Source organism: Rhodamnia argentea, chromosome 8 (assembly GCF_020921035.1).
Source record: "Rhodamnia argentea isolate NSW1041297 chromosome 8, ASM2092103v1, whole genome shotgun sequence".
NCBI lineage: Eukaryota > Viridiplantae > Streptophyta > Magnoliopsida > Myrtales > Myrtaceae > Rhodamnia > Rhodamnia argentea.
In genome coordinates, this window is record NC_063157.1 from 9,707,576 (window position 1) to 9,723,838 (window position 16,263).

At 40.5% G+C, this 16,263-nt stretch overlaps 1 protein-coding gene and 1 pseudogene across 3 annotated transcripts; both read right to left on the reverse strand.

Moving 5' to 3' along the window:
• Window positions 1-2,578: 2,578 nt before the first annotated feature.
• LOC115736758 (elongation factor P) lies at window positions 2,579-10,005 on the reverse strand. 3 transcript variants are annotated; one of them, XM_048283987.1, is made up of 12 exons: window positions 9,737-10,005; window positions 8,870-8,900; window positions 8,756-8,769; window positions 8,617-8,667; window positions 6,844-6,913; window positions 5,297-5,363; window positions 5,141-5,208; window positions 4,629-4,752; window positions 3,792-3,831; window positions 3,018-3,085; window positions 2,906-2,938; window positions 2,579-2,799 (listed from the first exon to the last, which is right to left on the reverse strand). In XM_048283987.1, exons 1-11 carry the CDS (start codon window positions 9,941-9,943, stop codon window positions 2,926-2,928), a joined length of 753 nt encoding a protein of 250 aa, XP_048139944.1. In that variant the 5' UTR covers window positions 9,944-10,005; the 3' UTR covers window positions 2,579-2,799; window positions 2,906-2,925. The 3 variants fall into 3 exon arrangements, with proteins under 3 accessions (XP_048139944.1, XP_030524449.1, XP_048139945.1); XM_030668589.2 differs by having other exon boundaries at window positions 2,579-2,938; window positions 9,737-10,004; XM_048283988.1 differs by lacking the exons at window positions 2,579-2,799; window positions 2,906-2,938 and having other exon boundaries at window positions 3,014-3,085.
• Window positions 10,006-13,089: 3,084 nt separating this feature from the next.
• Window positions 13,090-14,686, reverse strand: LOC115736725 (annotated as a pseudogene).
• Window positions 14,687-16,263: the final 1,577 nt, after the last annotated feature.

Here is a 16,263-nt window from a genome sequence, read left to right on the forward strand (position 1 = left end):
ACTGATGTAGGAGAAACAGATGAAGTGGATGTGAAAAGACGAGAATCGCCAGTCATATGATGAGTGGCTCCCGAATCAATAACCCAAGAACGAGGAGGAGCTGTACTGGATAAGAGACGGGTAGGATCATCCTGTTGTGCTAAAGTAGCGATGGGACCGGAGACAACACAACTCTCACTTTGTCGTGCTCTGACCAACCCATCATATTCTGCACGAGTTAAGTGTACCGTACCCTCTTTAGAAGAGAATCCAGAGGAAGGTTCGGTATCAATAGAAGCATGTAGACCCCGCGGCTACGGATGGAGATCATAACAATAATCAATAGTGTGCCCAAAAAGTCGGCAATGAGTACAAAAGCGGTTCGCTCTACCACCACCACGAGCTCCTCTAGAAGTATTAATACCACCACCGCGAACAGCACCTCGACCTTGAAAACCACGACCACGACCACGATAAGAACTATCTGAATTCCAATGTCCACGACTACTAAAACGGCCACGAGTCCCTTGACCTCCACGAGCCACCATAGCACTACCGTCTGAAATTGGTGAAGTCTTAGAACCGGGAAGTATAACGAGCGGCTCGAGAATACACTTCTTCAATAGAAGGAAGAGTGCTTTGAGAGGTAATCTGTTGACGAAGAGCACCGTGATCCGGACCAAGGCTACGAAGAAAGAGCACGGTTATCATGTCCGCTTCTCGTTGCTTTGCATCTGAGTAACTGTGGTAGCAGGTGGAAAATAAGACTTGAGGCGCCGATACAAAGATGCAAAATGAGCATAATGTTCCGCCAAACCAGCATCACCAATTTTGGCTTCAAATAAAGCCTCCCACATATCACAAACCCGACTCATGTTATTCTGTCCGGAATACAATAAAGCACACTTTGTCCATACCTCACGTGCTGTAGTGCAATCCATGAAAAGATGACGAACCGATTCAGCCATACTTCCCCATAAAAGTGTACGCAAAGTGGCATCTACGTACTTCCATTCTTCTAGACTATCCGAATCTGCGGGTGGTTCTTCTTCAAGCCATCTAGACTGGCGATTAGAATAAATAAAAGTTGAAAGAGCCATCGACCAAGAAGGGTAGTTGGTACCGTCCAACTTAACCAAGGTATTGTGTAAATTTGTCATACTATAATATGGACCAAAAGATACCGAACTCGAAGAAGCACTAGAGGGGCCCAACCCCGAAACAATTGATGGAGAACTAGATGAACTAGTAGACATCCTCACAAACTATTAATCACCGATCACTGGAAACTTGACCCGTATGCAATCAAGTAAAACACGCCACTTACTATACTACTTCTTCGAGTATCCACAAATATTACTTCAAATTCGGACACAATATTCACACTTTTGACACCGCTGAACTCCAAATTCGGTCAAATCCAAGTACCATATTCAACGATCCCAGCAGCCACTCCAACTTCACTCACACTAATCATCAAGTCAGCCAAAAACATTATCAACTTCAACTCACTCCCACTTCTAACACAAAGATTCACTTCCACGCATCAGTAGATTTAGCCAAAAACAAGAACACAAACTCACTTCAATGATTTCTTCCACAAATCATTCAACCAAATCAACAAACACCATTCATTCAATCTACGTAAAAAGTAAGCCTCGAAACTCCCCGAAGTACAATCGTTCGTGAGGAATCAACACATGGAGAGGTCTGAGGCAAGAAAAATCAAGTTCGACAACACTGATTTCTAGGTTTTCTGACCTAGATGACTTCCAGCAACACTAGCTAGTAGTGGGCGACCCCGAAATCAAATCGCCCGACCTTGGTCGACGCCGGGAGAGGTCGCCGGAGCCTAGGCGATGCTGGGCGAGGTCGCCGGAGGCCGCCGGAACGCCGGGCGAGGTCGCGGGAGGTCGCCGGGACGCCGGGTGAGGTCGCCGGGACCCGGGCGACTCCGGGCGAGGTCGCCGGGAGGCCGCCGGGACTCGGGCGACTCTTGGCGAGGTCGCCGGAGCCTAGGCGACGCCGATCTTGAGTCACCGGAGGATGTTCCGCTTCTAGGGTTTACGTATTGTTGCTTCTAGGGTTTATGTTTTGATTTTGGGCTCTGATACCATGTTAACGATTAAAGAGTGATTATTTTATTTCTGAGAATAAGAGAAGTACTTATAGGCTTAAGATTAAGCCTAGTACAATTACACTTATACCCCAACTTGCTAATACTCTAACAACCCGCATATAGAACTTACTAATATGGCTTCTTTCCTGCCCTTGTTATCCATACGTCCCCTAAGATTACAAACTTTTCACTGAATTGTAAATATTATCATCCAATAGATATTACCTTCTGTTTTTTGTTTATTCACACATCACATAATTAACATTACTAATGATCTTAAACTTCGTGTATTAACAATGGGCAATCAAAACTATATTTGTGAAGGTGACTATGAAGATTGAAATTCACTGGAAAAGAAAGAATATCTCCTTAATTCCTGACTAGGACTCTGCAACAATGGTGTTTTGTATTGGTTATTCATGTTTATAACAAATCAGTTTTACCGCGCAAAGCACTGAGTGTCAAATCCTAGTTATAATCAACAGTAAGGATCACTTCATGTTATGCAGTAGCACACCTGTTCTCCAGTTAGATCTCATAGAGATCATGTTTCATGCTCTTCAGGCAAATGTTTCAAGCATAAGTTATCATCAAGAAAAGCACCATTCCTGAACTTGAATAACACTGGATACCTAAAAAGACGGACAGGTCAATTGAACAAACAATTAAATCCACAAGACTGCGTCATCAACTCTGAACCGGATCTGTGTCAATAGAGAAGTTAATTCCCAAAACATCTTCGTTGGCCTTCTTTCACTATCTCAAAAAGAGTTTGCTTCAATCTTATTTGGAGACAGCCAAGAACTGTAACCTCCAATATCTTGCAATCATTCCTTTGCCCTGTAAACAGACAAGCAAAACATAAGTGGAGAAAGTTGATTTCAAATTTCAGATTACAACAACCAATATCTCAACTTACCTGCTCATATAAGAGTCCTCCTCTGTATTGACAAGTATAGCTTCACCACCTTCAATGAAAGCTGGTACCTGTAAATGTGCACGAAATTGTATCAGTACACGGTACTCAGCCTCTGCATTCTCAAAGTATCTCGGCAGCATTCGTAAACAAATTCCCAGGAAGATAACAGACAACAGCTTGAACAGATGATGGCTAACTCAAGAATTGATGCTGGAAAGCTCAGAAGAACTCAGTTTTACAGAAAATGAGGGCTTTGGAAATGTTTAGGGAGCCAATAAAAGGATTATGTTCGGTTTCATCAATGTGCATCACAGGATAATTGCAACAAATGACGCCTTTTACCAGCAGCATGCCAGGCATCTCCCTGCTTTGGTTGCTCCCTGTTCCTTCGAATGCGAGTAGAATCTGTTTTGAAGATTAGACATGTACTTCCTACTTTGATGAAAATATGAAGCCCCCCAATGACTGCTTGCATCAACTTCCTTTCGTAGAATCTGTATTTTATTTTTGGCACTGCCTTGTAATAGTTCGGTTTAGGTAATTGCTTATCTGGAGTTCGTCAAAATTTCCAGGTGCATGTGTATTGAGCACTATTTACGGCTCACACAAACTTGTCACAATGCAAGCAATAATTACCACATTGGATAGGATTTTTAGCAATTTAAAAGCATGGAAACACAAAACTTTACATCATGAACGAACTACAGGAAATAAGAACCATCTTGTGTAGCTCAGTGTTGAAAATAATACAAGATGAAGGTCATCCCCACTCACTTTCACCGTCAGACCATTGTCCAGTAAAGCCCTTTTCTCCCTGCATGTGAAAGCATTTTTATTCTCAGCCAGCTCCATCACTAACAGGGCAAAAAATCAATAATGGAATGAACATATGTCGCCAAAAAGTAAAAGATCAACATAAAGCATGCAAAATCCAAGTCACCAACCACCTAATGAGTGTTGGAATTAAAGAAACTTGAAGCATGCTGGTCATGTTGGCACTTGGAAATATCATTTCATTGCTCTCAAGAAGGAAAGATTAACGATTCAGCACTACCACGTGTCATAAGCAAAGCTAGCAAGAGTCACCATTACAAAATGAAGAAAAAAATAGTCAACAGCATGAATGTAATTTTACGGAACGTGCCTGAAGAGAAGATTGTAACTTGCAGTGAGATGCATGGCACAGGCCGCACCACCCAATCAAAACAATACTGGCCTAAACTTGCCATCTGCGTATTTGAAAAGGAGAACCTTGGAAGACATTGTTGTTGAAAAGTAAGATGGTTAATTTTCCTCAGATTTCATATCTGGATGTAACAATTATTTAATCATCCGATTTCCCTCGGCACTTGACACACTCATTGCACTGTTCTTTTCCACTGGTCATCTTTCTTAAATATAACATAGTCAGGGTTTTTTTTTTTTTTTGTAATTAACATAAAGAGATTTCAATCTCAAAGCCACTAGCAGCATATACATGCATATAGTAGTGTTTCCAGGAAATGCATGAAAAAAATCTTGTCCAAGACTGAAACAAGTTACATAGTTCATATCGCATATACAAGACAACAGGGAATAAAAGCAAATGAAACCTCTATTAAACTGACATACGCAGGTGCAGCTGAAACCCCTTTCAAAGGAGGTGGAGTATCCACAACAGTGCATATCACACGCTTGGGAACTGATCCTGACAACGGTCTATCGTCAAAGAACCGCAACATGACCTTCATTTCCTCTGTCAGTGAAACATATCATGCCAACTTTAGTTAAAGATTAAGTAGCGTGGAATAAAAAGAAGTGAATAGAAACTGTAATTTCCACTTGTTGTTTGAGTGTATTTGAAATAGAAAAGACATGGAGAGAAATAAAGAAAAAAAAATGGACTAAACGAGGCTCTACTAATTCACGTGTAGACAACATAAAAGGTAGTTGGCAGAATTTTCTTTCCATTTCCTCCTATTTTTGGGAGACCGAGGGCCCAAGGGAATTGGTTACCTCCCATTTTTCCTCTTTCCCACCAACTTGATTAAGAAAGCAAGGGAAAAAGTTCCCCATGTTACCATTTTCCTTTAATTTATTTTCAATATTCTCAAAGCAGCCGCAGAAGGTAATATTCTACGTACCTTTCAGGTAAACACCAGATTTTCCAAACAAATCCCTTTTCACGTCCACTTGCTCAAATGTCTGAGGGCTGATAGTAAATGAAATTACATGTGGCATATGCAAGGTGAAAACCTAGCCTTTTGCTAGAAAGAAAGGAGGAGGATGGTGTCGCTTACTCTATCAAGGCAACTTCATCCCCCATCGTGCACATGCATGTGAAGGACTTCTCCTCGACAAATATCTCTGGATTGGATGAAAGATAGAGACACAATTACTTCAATTTCTCATATGCGCATTCAACAACAAGAGTTCATTCTTCTCTTTTTGTGTATTTGGAGTTTTATGAGAAGGAAAGACTAAAATGGCTTGCAATCAGCCCAATTAGGACTCATCTTGGTGATCTTGTCTAATCTTTGATGGCAAAGTACTCTAAAGAGATTCAGACACATGATTAACTATGGAAAAGAATCCTCATATAGGTCAACCTGTTCAACAATTAAACAACTTCAGGGTTCCAAATGCATCTTCAAATGTGAGATCAGAGTTAAGGCTGACGAATGACTAAGTTTATAAATAATTGATTATTCTCTCATGATTAACTATGGAAAAGAATCCTCATATAGATCAACCTGTTCAACAATTAAACAACTTCAGGGTTCCAAATGCATCTTCAAATGTAAGATCAGAGTTAAGGCTGACGAATGACTCAGTTTATAAATAATTGATTAGTCTCTCTATTTGGAGTGATCTGACAAGGCAAGGCTTAAATGATTTGCGATCAGCTCAACTAGGACAAATGTGATGGCAACATACTCTAATAGATTTAGTTTCACATTTAACTATGAAAAAGAATCCTCCTATAGCTCAATCTGTTCAACAATGGAACAACTCCAGGGGATCAAATACATCTTCAAATGCAAGATCAGAGTTAGTGCTGATGATTAAGTTAGGTGATTGAGTAGATTTAAAGCTCGCTTGGGTCTGCTGTAACATTTAGTGTCAGAGTTATTGTGCTTTACAAGGTTGGATACTCGTAAGTTAGCTATAGTGTAAAGGGCGTTTTGTTAGAAAAATCTTTAAAATGTTGCACTGAAGGTGCTTAATAAAGTGTTTGACAAGTAATGCTGTGAGGTGCTTATCTATTGGGAGTTCAATAGAACACACAATATAAGATTCTCAGGAATAAATTTGTTTCTCCACTACTAAAAGCAAAAAATTTATCAATAGGCTTTCAAGATTAAAAGGCCACTGAGGTCTGAAGAAAATATGAAGAAGAGAAGTAATATAAGCTGCAAAAGCACCCACAGGTTGCTTCTTATTCACAACTTCTAAAGTAGAACACCCCTATAAAAGCACTACCAAATTCACTCAAGACCCCATAGAACCACAAACCTGAAGCTAAAAAACAAATCGATGTGACTAAACTAATTTTCAATGTTAATTCGACCTTTCTAAACTAATAAATAGGAAAAAAATTAAAAAGGCTCTCCGCTATTGACCAAATTATGATTCAGAATTGACCAAAAAAAATTATGATTCACAAAAGGTAGAAATAAGTGCCTGCTCTAACTTTTAATGTGGCAATGGTCAACCTGGATGTGACTATGTCAGAGGAGGACATAGTCCCACATCCAAACCCAAACATACAAATGTTATAAACTTCCCCAATCTCTCTAAGTTAGGCATATATATGCATGAAAGGAAGGGGAAGATGGATGCGTACTTTCCACAGATTCATCTGTATTAAACCGTGCATTCACTTTATTTCCACTCTCAACATCACGGAGCTCCACCTATGACAAGCAATCAATTTAGTGCAAACTCAAAAAAAGCAACAAAGAAGAAAATAACATAAACTGACCAATAGAGAATGAACATAAGGACATTATACTGCGACCAGGCATTCAGAATCTTCAAAATAGAAACAGAAAAGAGTACACAACTTCCATTCAAGCAGTTAAAGATATTGCGGAAACAACAATGATTATTGCAACATTGGTTGATCAGTTTAATATCTACCATAAAGAGCTTAAGATTGAAAAGTAGAAAGCCTTGGGCACTAGACAAAAGGGAAATAAGGTTTTAAACTAAACACAAGGGGAAAAGTCAGAGTCTCCTTAAAAGTTAAATCCATGACCATATACCCACCTAAAAGTTCTCCAAGTTGAAGCTAGCTATAATAATCCATGTCTCATTCTCCCTTGGGTAATCATCTTACACCAAGCGACAGAAGCATTTTTGGCACAGACATACTGTCAAATGATGTCAACTTTCTGTTGCAAAACAAAATAATCCAGTACAAGTCCTCTTCCAGGTGATTCTCAGTGGCCATGTGGCGACAAAGTTCTTCATTGCAACCTAGATCTGTCCTAGCTCAATGGTTAAAGATGCATCCACGCTAATTTCGCCTTCCCCGCCAAAATCCACTCAAGATACACACGTGTTTGTTCATTCGCGCAAGCAACTTAAAATGAACTTCAGGGTTTTAGGATTGCAAACTCAAGAACCCAATGGTCCCGCATCACTAACAAGCACCAAATAGCATCAGTCTGACCTATAAGGTTCTATGCCACTTGATCAAACGTTCCACGTACCCACGTAATTAATGTCAATACATTTTGGACTAATTCGGGATAAAGTCTCTTAGAACAAACTATCAAACAGTTCACTAAAAGTAATTTTTGCCTGTTATAGACCAGCCTCAATAAGCAACTGAGAAAATCAAGTATTGCCCTTTATACTTTTATGAGTGCTTCAGTCAATCTCTACAATTTAAAAGGTCACAGTCAACCTCCTGAAGTAGTATTTTTTCCTCAATTGGGTCAGAGTCGTAGTTCCGATCCCACTTGAAGCCTGTGGCATAAGATGAGCAAATTCGACCCATGGGTAAGGCTAGAACACTTTTCATACTCCTTTTATCTAGCTTATGGCATTCAAAAATCAGATGCTTTTTTTTAATCACTTCAAATAAGACGAAGAGGAGACATGTACTTCACTTAGGAACATGGGTTGTAGAGAAAAGATGTTGTATGCCCACATGCCTCAGAATGTCAGATTACAAGCCAGAGTATTTTGGACCAAACTTAGACGAAGTAAAATAAAATGTTGACCAAGACAAACTAAACCATAAGGGGTTGAGATAGCCAAGGAAGAACAGAGGCAAAATATAAACTGTGCTTTTCTTTCGTAAAAAAGTAATGACTTGTTAATATATTTTCCTAGAAACTACTTTCTATATCATTTGGAAATATTAGTGAAACGAAAAAAAGTTCATTATAAACAACAAATTTATGTCTAAACAATTTTGCTGATGATGAAAATACCATTCTTTATTTTAGTAAGACAAGTGATCAATATTAGAAAAGTATTTTCCAAATTGTCCTACGTGAAACAAACACACCCCAACTGTAAAACAATTGATGCCAGAAAAAAATCACAATATTCCAAGTCAAACTGTGAAAGTATGTTGCAGAAACATAGACATTTGTTATAAAACCTGTATCATGGCAGATCCTCGGCCCTGTTGGTTATGATCAGCTTTCACAACCTAAATAATTGCATGTAACAATATTAGAGAATGTTATCACGTTTAGACATGTTTAGCAGGCAAAATAATATGAATAACCTGAACCAACCTCGTAGAGACGACCTGAAATACACATCAATGTACAGAGATGAGTGAAGTCCATCAGTAAGTAAAAGTTCAACAAAAAGCGAAGTTAGAATAGTCCGTACAATCACGAAGCAACCTTTTCTTTCAACAACATTGCCAGGCCTTACCTGCAATATTTAAGATGCGTTCAGAAATGGATAAATATACGACTGCATGAAAAATACCAAACTGAACAACACGACACACACACTCAATGCGCAAATCCTGGTTTACTACTGAATAATCAAGTCCTAAGCTGATACTCATCAAACGGGCTGCCCTGTATGCTGTTTGATGTTTGTTGGATATCCCTATTCAATAGTTTGGCAGAATCTCTCACAGTTGCACCAAACTTATCCTGCTGCATCTCGAATCTAGCTATCTCAAAAACCACAACCTGACATGTCAAGTTCATCAACTGGGGACTCACCCTCTCACGCAAAACCTATGAACCCATTTAAAGAGACGGTGGACTCACTAATCTAGCTAACTGAGCATGTTCTGAGTACGAAGTTTGACCAATGACCCCAGTGCAGCCGGCACTGAGAAATCCTTGAGAATAAGAACATTCTATCCACAGAGGAATTATCCAATAATCACGTGACAGCAAGGCCGTATACGTAACTAGCCAGGAATCCCTATTCGCATCTTCATTGAATGGAGCATAAAATCAAACACATCATGCGCTTCTTAACCGCTTATCTCAACAACTTACGACTGCATATTCCAAAGAATGAAAAGTCGAAATCAAGGCGCCCTGAGCATTACAAGACCTCAACTAGGCTTTCACGTAACCCAAAAAAAAAAACAAAAACAACATTGCGCCAAGCTGTTCGCCCATCGAATCGCGAATTCCGGCGCCTACCCAGCAAGATAGGAACCACGCAAGCCAAGCTTGTCAAGTTATCTGCAAAACGAGCTGCTGCTAGCCTGCGCAATGCACGCAAAAAAAAAAGGAACTTACGTCGGATCCGCGGACTTTGACGCCGCGTTGCTGGAGGACGGACCATGGGGAGTGAAAGAGAGAACTGGTCGTGCCATCGCTCTCGGGAGCGGACGAAGACGGCGGGCGCGAGAGCGACGGTGCGGTAGCCGCCGCCGAGCGGCGAGCGGGGGCAGCAGCGACGAGCAGAGCTCGAGAGAGCCTCTTGCTCGCGAACGATGCGTTCATGGAGCGCTCCAAGCAGCGAGACGCACTCTCTCGGTGCCTGCTTCTCGTGGGAGCCGTTGTTTTTTCACCGAAATTATTCGAGCAACGCGTTACACGACTTTAAAAATGTTAAAGAAATGCTGACGTGGCTGTTTTTTTTCCCACCCTCTTTCTTAATGTATTTTTAGTAGGGGTAAGCATGATTCCAGGGTAAAACCGAGAACCGAGAACCTCGAACCAGAACCCGTAGGATCCGCTCCGGTTCCAGATTCCAAGGTATGCGGGGTAGGTTCCGGGTTCCAAAAATTGAGGAGCAGGTTCCAACGGATAAGTTCCAGGTTCCACTACCTAGAACTTGGAACCCGGAACCTTGAACCTAGACCCCGAATTCTAAAATAAATTTTTATATTTTTCTCGGTATATATTTTTGCACAATCATACAACGTTATATGGCATCCGATGATGAGTGTATAATTTGGAATCAAACAATTTTTTATGTTTCGGGTTCCAAAAAATGATAAATGTGTTCCAAGGGATTGGTTTCGGGTTCTAAATGTAATCAGTACAGAGCCTAAAATCACTCACATCTACTTTCTCTTAGATGTCATAGTATTCACTCTCATTTTGCTTAACTAAAAATGAAAAAATAAAAGAAATTGATAGGTTCTCGGATAACGTGTAACCGACCCTAGAACTTGTGACAGGGTAGGTTCCGGGTTCCAAAAAATAAGGAACCTATTTGGACGGGCGAGTTTCGATTCCAAGTGGAACTCAGTAAAGAATCTGGAACCGCGCACCCCTAATTTTCAGTGTTTTGCCATGTTATGTTTGCACGATTGGGATGATTTGTCAAACGGGAAGCGTCGCTAACGTTGCCTAAGTCTAGCGATGGCCACCTAGGAGATAGGCATCGCCATTAGTTCACTATGTGCAATGATCTCGTGATCTCGTGAAAGATAAGGTAATTCCCTTGTCACTAGGCCGATTGCGTTTGTCGTCGTATCGAGCTTAATTTGTTATTCGGATTTGCCCCGGCAAGAGCCAAACCCACGACCGTTTTCGAGCTCAAGTAGTTCTGCCTCGTGCACAGGCCTAATCACTGGCCCGTGCACTCGATGGCGCATCTAATCTAATCTATTCTCTACTTTTGACAAATAATTTATTAAGTTTCGTGAATACATAATAAAGAAAAAAGAGCAAAAATCACTATGCAATTGATCATCAACGGGCCCATTTGATATTTCTTAGCAAAAATTCTTACGTTCTCTCAAAATGGTTCAATCATCAACCAAAACGTCAACGGCAAGACAATCATGTTTTTGCCACTTTAAGAAGGATAGAATTCTCAATTCCATCCGTCCGAAAGTCAAACTTTCTTTTCTCTCGATTCTTATTGCTTTGATTTCCTATAGCATTTTTTTTTTTTTTATCTATCCTGTCTCTAACTCTCTTTTCTCTAACTTTTGCTTTGATTGTTTATAAAGCGCGATAATTGAACCCTATAACTATGATACTAGCATCCTTACTCCCGCACCTATGACACTAGCATCCTCACCACCAACTATCTTTACCTATAGGGTTGCATGCCTATTGACATTTCATAGAGCATTGGCTAGGTTAAATTACGAAATTAGACATATATAGTAAGGCCGTCGTTATCGAAACATCAAGAAAATCCTTTTTTGCTATACCATTTAGGCAAATATTGCCTTGTATTCTTCTATGTGTACCACATGGTTTGGAGTTTTTCTTTGTCACCCATTTTGAACCTAAGGTTGTAGTGTTGGGAGGAAGATTAGGGCGCGCATGGTAACACTTCTACTTTAGAAATCAACTTCTAGCCAAATATTTTTTGACTTTCGCTTCGGAAGCGGAAGTTGACTTTTCTACTTATACTTCAGAAGTTGATTTCTGATCAGAAAAAGTCATTTGATAACAGGATAAAATTTTCGCTTCTGAAATAGAAATTAATTTGATAACAATTGAAAATTTCTACTTCTGGAACATTATTAACACAAAATATTCTACAAAAAAATTATTGATCCTAACCTAAAATGCATGTTATTTAAGAAAAGTTAAATGCAAATACCGACGGATTTACGTATAATTCAACATTTAATTATTTAGGTAAATGCGGACCAAATTATGAGAAAATTGCATTAATAAATACGATGGCCAAGCTTATATACCCACGGTAAAAGCACAGGTAGTTCCGATGCTTCCTCTCGTATGCCTCTGGCGTGATTTATATCGCAATGGGCATAATATATGAACTTTTTTCATGCCTAAACCGTCTCTAAAAGCACAAATCTACAGTAGTTGTACGTGCCCTCAGATCACATAGATATTAATGAGAACTTGAGACAGAAAATTATAATAATGATGAGCTTGTTTTGGCATGAAGGCATCTCTAGGCAGAAAGACAAAAGGCAAAAACTGAGGTGTCAACATCTTTATCTTTTCAAACCCACTTTGGTTTTCCTTTTTCTTTATTTTTTTATTTTGTGAAAAAATTGGAGGGCACAAGATCACAGGTTCCATCGGATCAGAGAAGGGTATCTTCGAGCAGCAGCACCCATTGTTGGACTAAACCAGACGATAGAAAAAGAGAGAAGCAGCAGTAGCACCATTTTGTCTTTTGCTACAACATGGTTCTCTCGGTTCCTCTCAGAGAACAACAGATTAAAGGGATCAATGTGCAATCTCCATTCACATTCTCACCCAACAATGGAACGGCACATGCAACAATGCAATTAATGAAAACTTGCGACATAAAATCGATCGACTTTAGCTGATTTTGTTTGAAATCCAGTGGTCGTGAGATCACCTACATATTAGCCACTTTAGCTGATTACCTACACATAAAGATTTCTACTCCAAAAACACTTTTGAAGCACTCATAGCGTACGCATGCACGACTATGAGTAAATCCTTGTCATCTGCAAACACAACTGACGAAGCTATTTGGCCGCAACTCACCTGTCAGCTGCAACGTACATTGAGACTGCATTTGGAGATGCAAAAGTATACTTGGAAAATGACCCTTCCATTGGGTCATCTGATTTCAAAGAAGCTTATGACCAAGAACAGGTCCTAAAACCACCAAAATGACACTTCATCCCGTGAAAAAAGCCAGCAACTTGGACAGTGAGAAATGATCTATTACGATCCTTTCAATTCCAGTAAATTGAGTCTATTGCAATTCAGAAAACAGAGAAATCTCTAGTGAACCCCGCCGAGAAGGACATCTTAGTTCCTACATAATGGTTAATCTTGTCGACAAATTTGACTGAAATGGCAATCTGATAGTGATATGGACTATGGAGAAAAGCTGCAATCGCAGCAAATAACTACGCAAACCATGTTCAAGAAGACATCTTTACAATCAAGGCCTACTTTACGAGGAAGATGCTTGCCGCACTCACAAAACAGGGACATATATACATATTCCGATACCAAAAATTCCCACACTACATTGAACTATCTATTCTCTAAGGCTTACCCAACTCAGATGCCGAGCAAGCGCATCTCGAACCACCTGCCCAAACTTGTTCAACTCGCCTTCATAAGCCGGAACCTTCTGATCCTCCTCCTCCTCCTCCCACTCTCCAACTCCATTTTCCTCAAAAACTGGCTCGCTGCACTGCATTAGAATGTTATGGAATAAGCATCCCGCTTATATGACGACTGGGAAAAACTCGGCATGCTCCTCCTTCCATGGCTTCGAGAGGAGCTCCCACCGTGCCCGGACCCACAAAAGCCCTGCGAACCAACCCCATGGCGCGACTATGCGTGGAATTGAACTCCATCTCAGTCGAGCTGAAATTGTTCTCCTCATTGTAAGGAGTCAACAGCCCTGGTAATAGAGGGAAACAGGCATTACCCATAATGTACTGCGGGATCAAACTCCCATTACTTAGTACGAAATTTGGCCCAGTCAGAAGTTCCCAGCGGTGTCCGGCACAAAATCATATCTGGCCTTAAGCTACTAGGCCACCAGCCGAGACATCCAAGAACCTCCCCTCAGAATCCACCAATGCCTGAACTAACAAGCATCCGTTTCCCCACAACCAATCACCCTTGACGCGAAACTCCCAAACCCTAAAATCCCGCAACAATTAGGCAGCATAATCCACCCAAATCCCACTACGATCCTCTGAGTACAGCTCAAGCAAATCCCCCAAATTGTCATTGTTAGCCCTACAGACAACAAAGAACGACTGGGCGTCCGCCGAATCCAAGCCGAACTGCCTCTTGACCGCCTTGTACGGGGTGGCGTGTGCCAAGCGGTAGAGGGCAGCATCAAGGGCGTGATCGGGAGGCATCGAAGGCAATGCTGGTTGCAGAGAAGGCGAGACGAGGCGGAGGAGGAGAGAGAAGGAGGGTTTAGACATGCGGAAGAAGTGGGTCCACCGGGGGTCGTAGTCGGCAGCGTGGGTGGCGGAGAGAAAGCGGCGGAACCAGCAGTCCTGCCGCGGAGGAGGGAGGGGTTTCGATGGTGGTGGGAGGGAGAGGAGAGAGACGAGAGAGTCGAGGGAAGAGGAGGCGGAGTGGAGGTGGGATTTGAGAGCTAGAGCTTGGGAAGGGAGGAGGTTGAGGTCGTTGTGGAGGAGGAAGGTGTGGGCGGGCGGAGGTGGCGGCGGTGTGGAGAGAGATGAGCGGCCTCAGGTGGTCGTTCAGGCGTTTCTTGGTCTTGGGCCGGGTGGTGGCGGTGGAGGAAGCCGCGGCCGATTTTTCGCCGCCACCGTCGCTGCCGGCAGCCATTTGGTGATGGCGAAACGGAGGGAGACACCTGGAGGTCGAGCTTCGCAGAGAGCATCGCTGTTGGGAGGTTCAGGTCTAGCTTCGCAGTGGGGAGTGAGTGCAGAGCGAAGGAGGAGAAGAAACGACTTTCCGACGATGAGAAGTAACTTTTTTTTTTTTAGTTCTCAAAAGTTTCCAAAAAAACAGCTTCTGTACTAAAAAAGTTATTTCAGAAATAAAAATATAAAATTACGAACCAAACACATTCATGCTTCAGAAATTATATTACTAAACGGATTTCTATTGCAAAAGCATTTCTGAAGCAGAAATTCTGCTTCAAAAATATTACCATGCACGCCCTTAGCTTCCCACGATATTTTTATAGGTAAACACTCCCCTCTAGCAAAGACAAATAAGGAGTCGATGAGCAAAAGAATGCTTGAAGTGCGTCGAATTCAAAAGAATATCCAACTTTCATTGTTGCGTGCTTAGAAAATTTCAAGCATGCTTTATTATTTAACTAGTAATATTATACATGCTTTGCATAGCTTCCTTCGTTGCAATCAATATATATCATGGATGATTATTTGCCCATGCGCTACGCAATTTCGATTTTTCTTTTTTGGGGTAAATTATGATTTTTATTTCGAGTTTTGCTTATTTTGGATTGATTGTGTTCTTGAATTTAAAGGAATTTGCTATGTGAAATATGATATGTTCTTTCATTTTTCACTGTAATTAACGTTTTTGTGATATATTCACATAAAGAGAAAATTGATTAAAATAATAAATAAAAAAGAAGCAAAGTAATACATATGAACATATTTTGAATGCTAAAGAGTAGTCATCTTGCTAGACTTCAATTAGAAGATCCAATGTTTTATTTAGCTGTATTGAATATTCTCTGTGCTTATAACCAGTTATCCTTTTAGCAACTTTTATTTACCCTTTTCAATTCTTTAAATTTACCAACTCTCATATGAAAATTGCTAAGTTTAGTTTATTTAGAGGAAAATTACCAAAAAAAGTCATAAACTTATTACAATTTTATCAATTTAGTCATAATTTTTTTTTTGCTAATTTAGTCTTAAATATTTTGTATAGTGCTAATTCAATCCATTAGGCTAACTTTGGTAGCTTGACACCGATGTGGACGTCGGTCAACGCGGACGTGGCAAATAATTTTTAGGGATGAACGGTCCCATGGTTGATTTAGATTCCACCCGCAACTTGGAAGCTACTCGTCGAAACCGCTCTAATTTTAAAACTTGAAACCTATCTTACATTTCCAGGAACCCGAAACCCGTGTCTACCCTATTACACGTTTTATGGTCTACCCACGTTCAACATGTTTTTTTAAACTAAACAAATGCATAAATTCATCACCTCTAATAACCACTGTTTACTGCTAAAATCAATTAATCACAATTCATATTTAGACGCGTGCATAATATAAAGCATTTATAAAGTAAAATTCTCAATCATAATATCGCCGAAACAAAAACTCGGGCTAGTAGTTGTTAACGTCATGGAATACGTCATTGATCGCTCGAAAACATAGATAAGAAAAACGCAATATTGCAGGTACTAGAACTTGC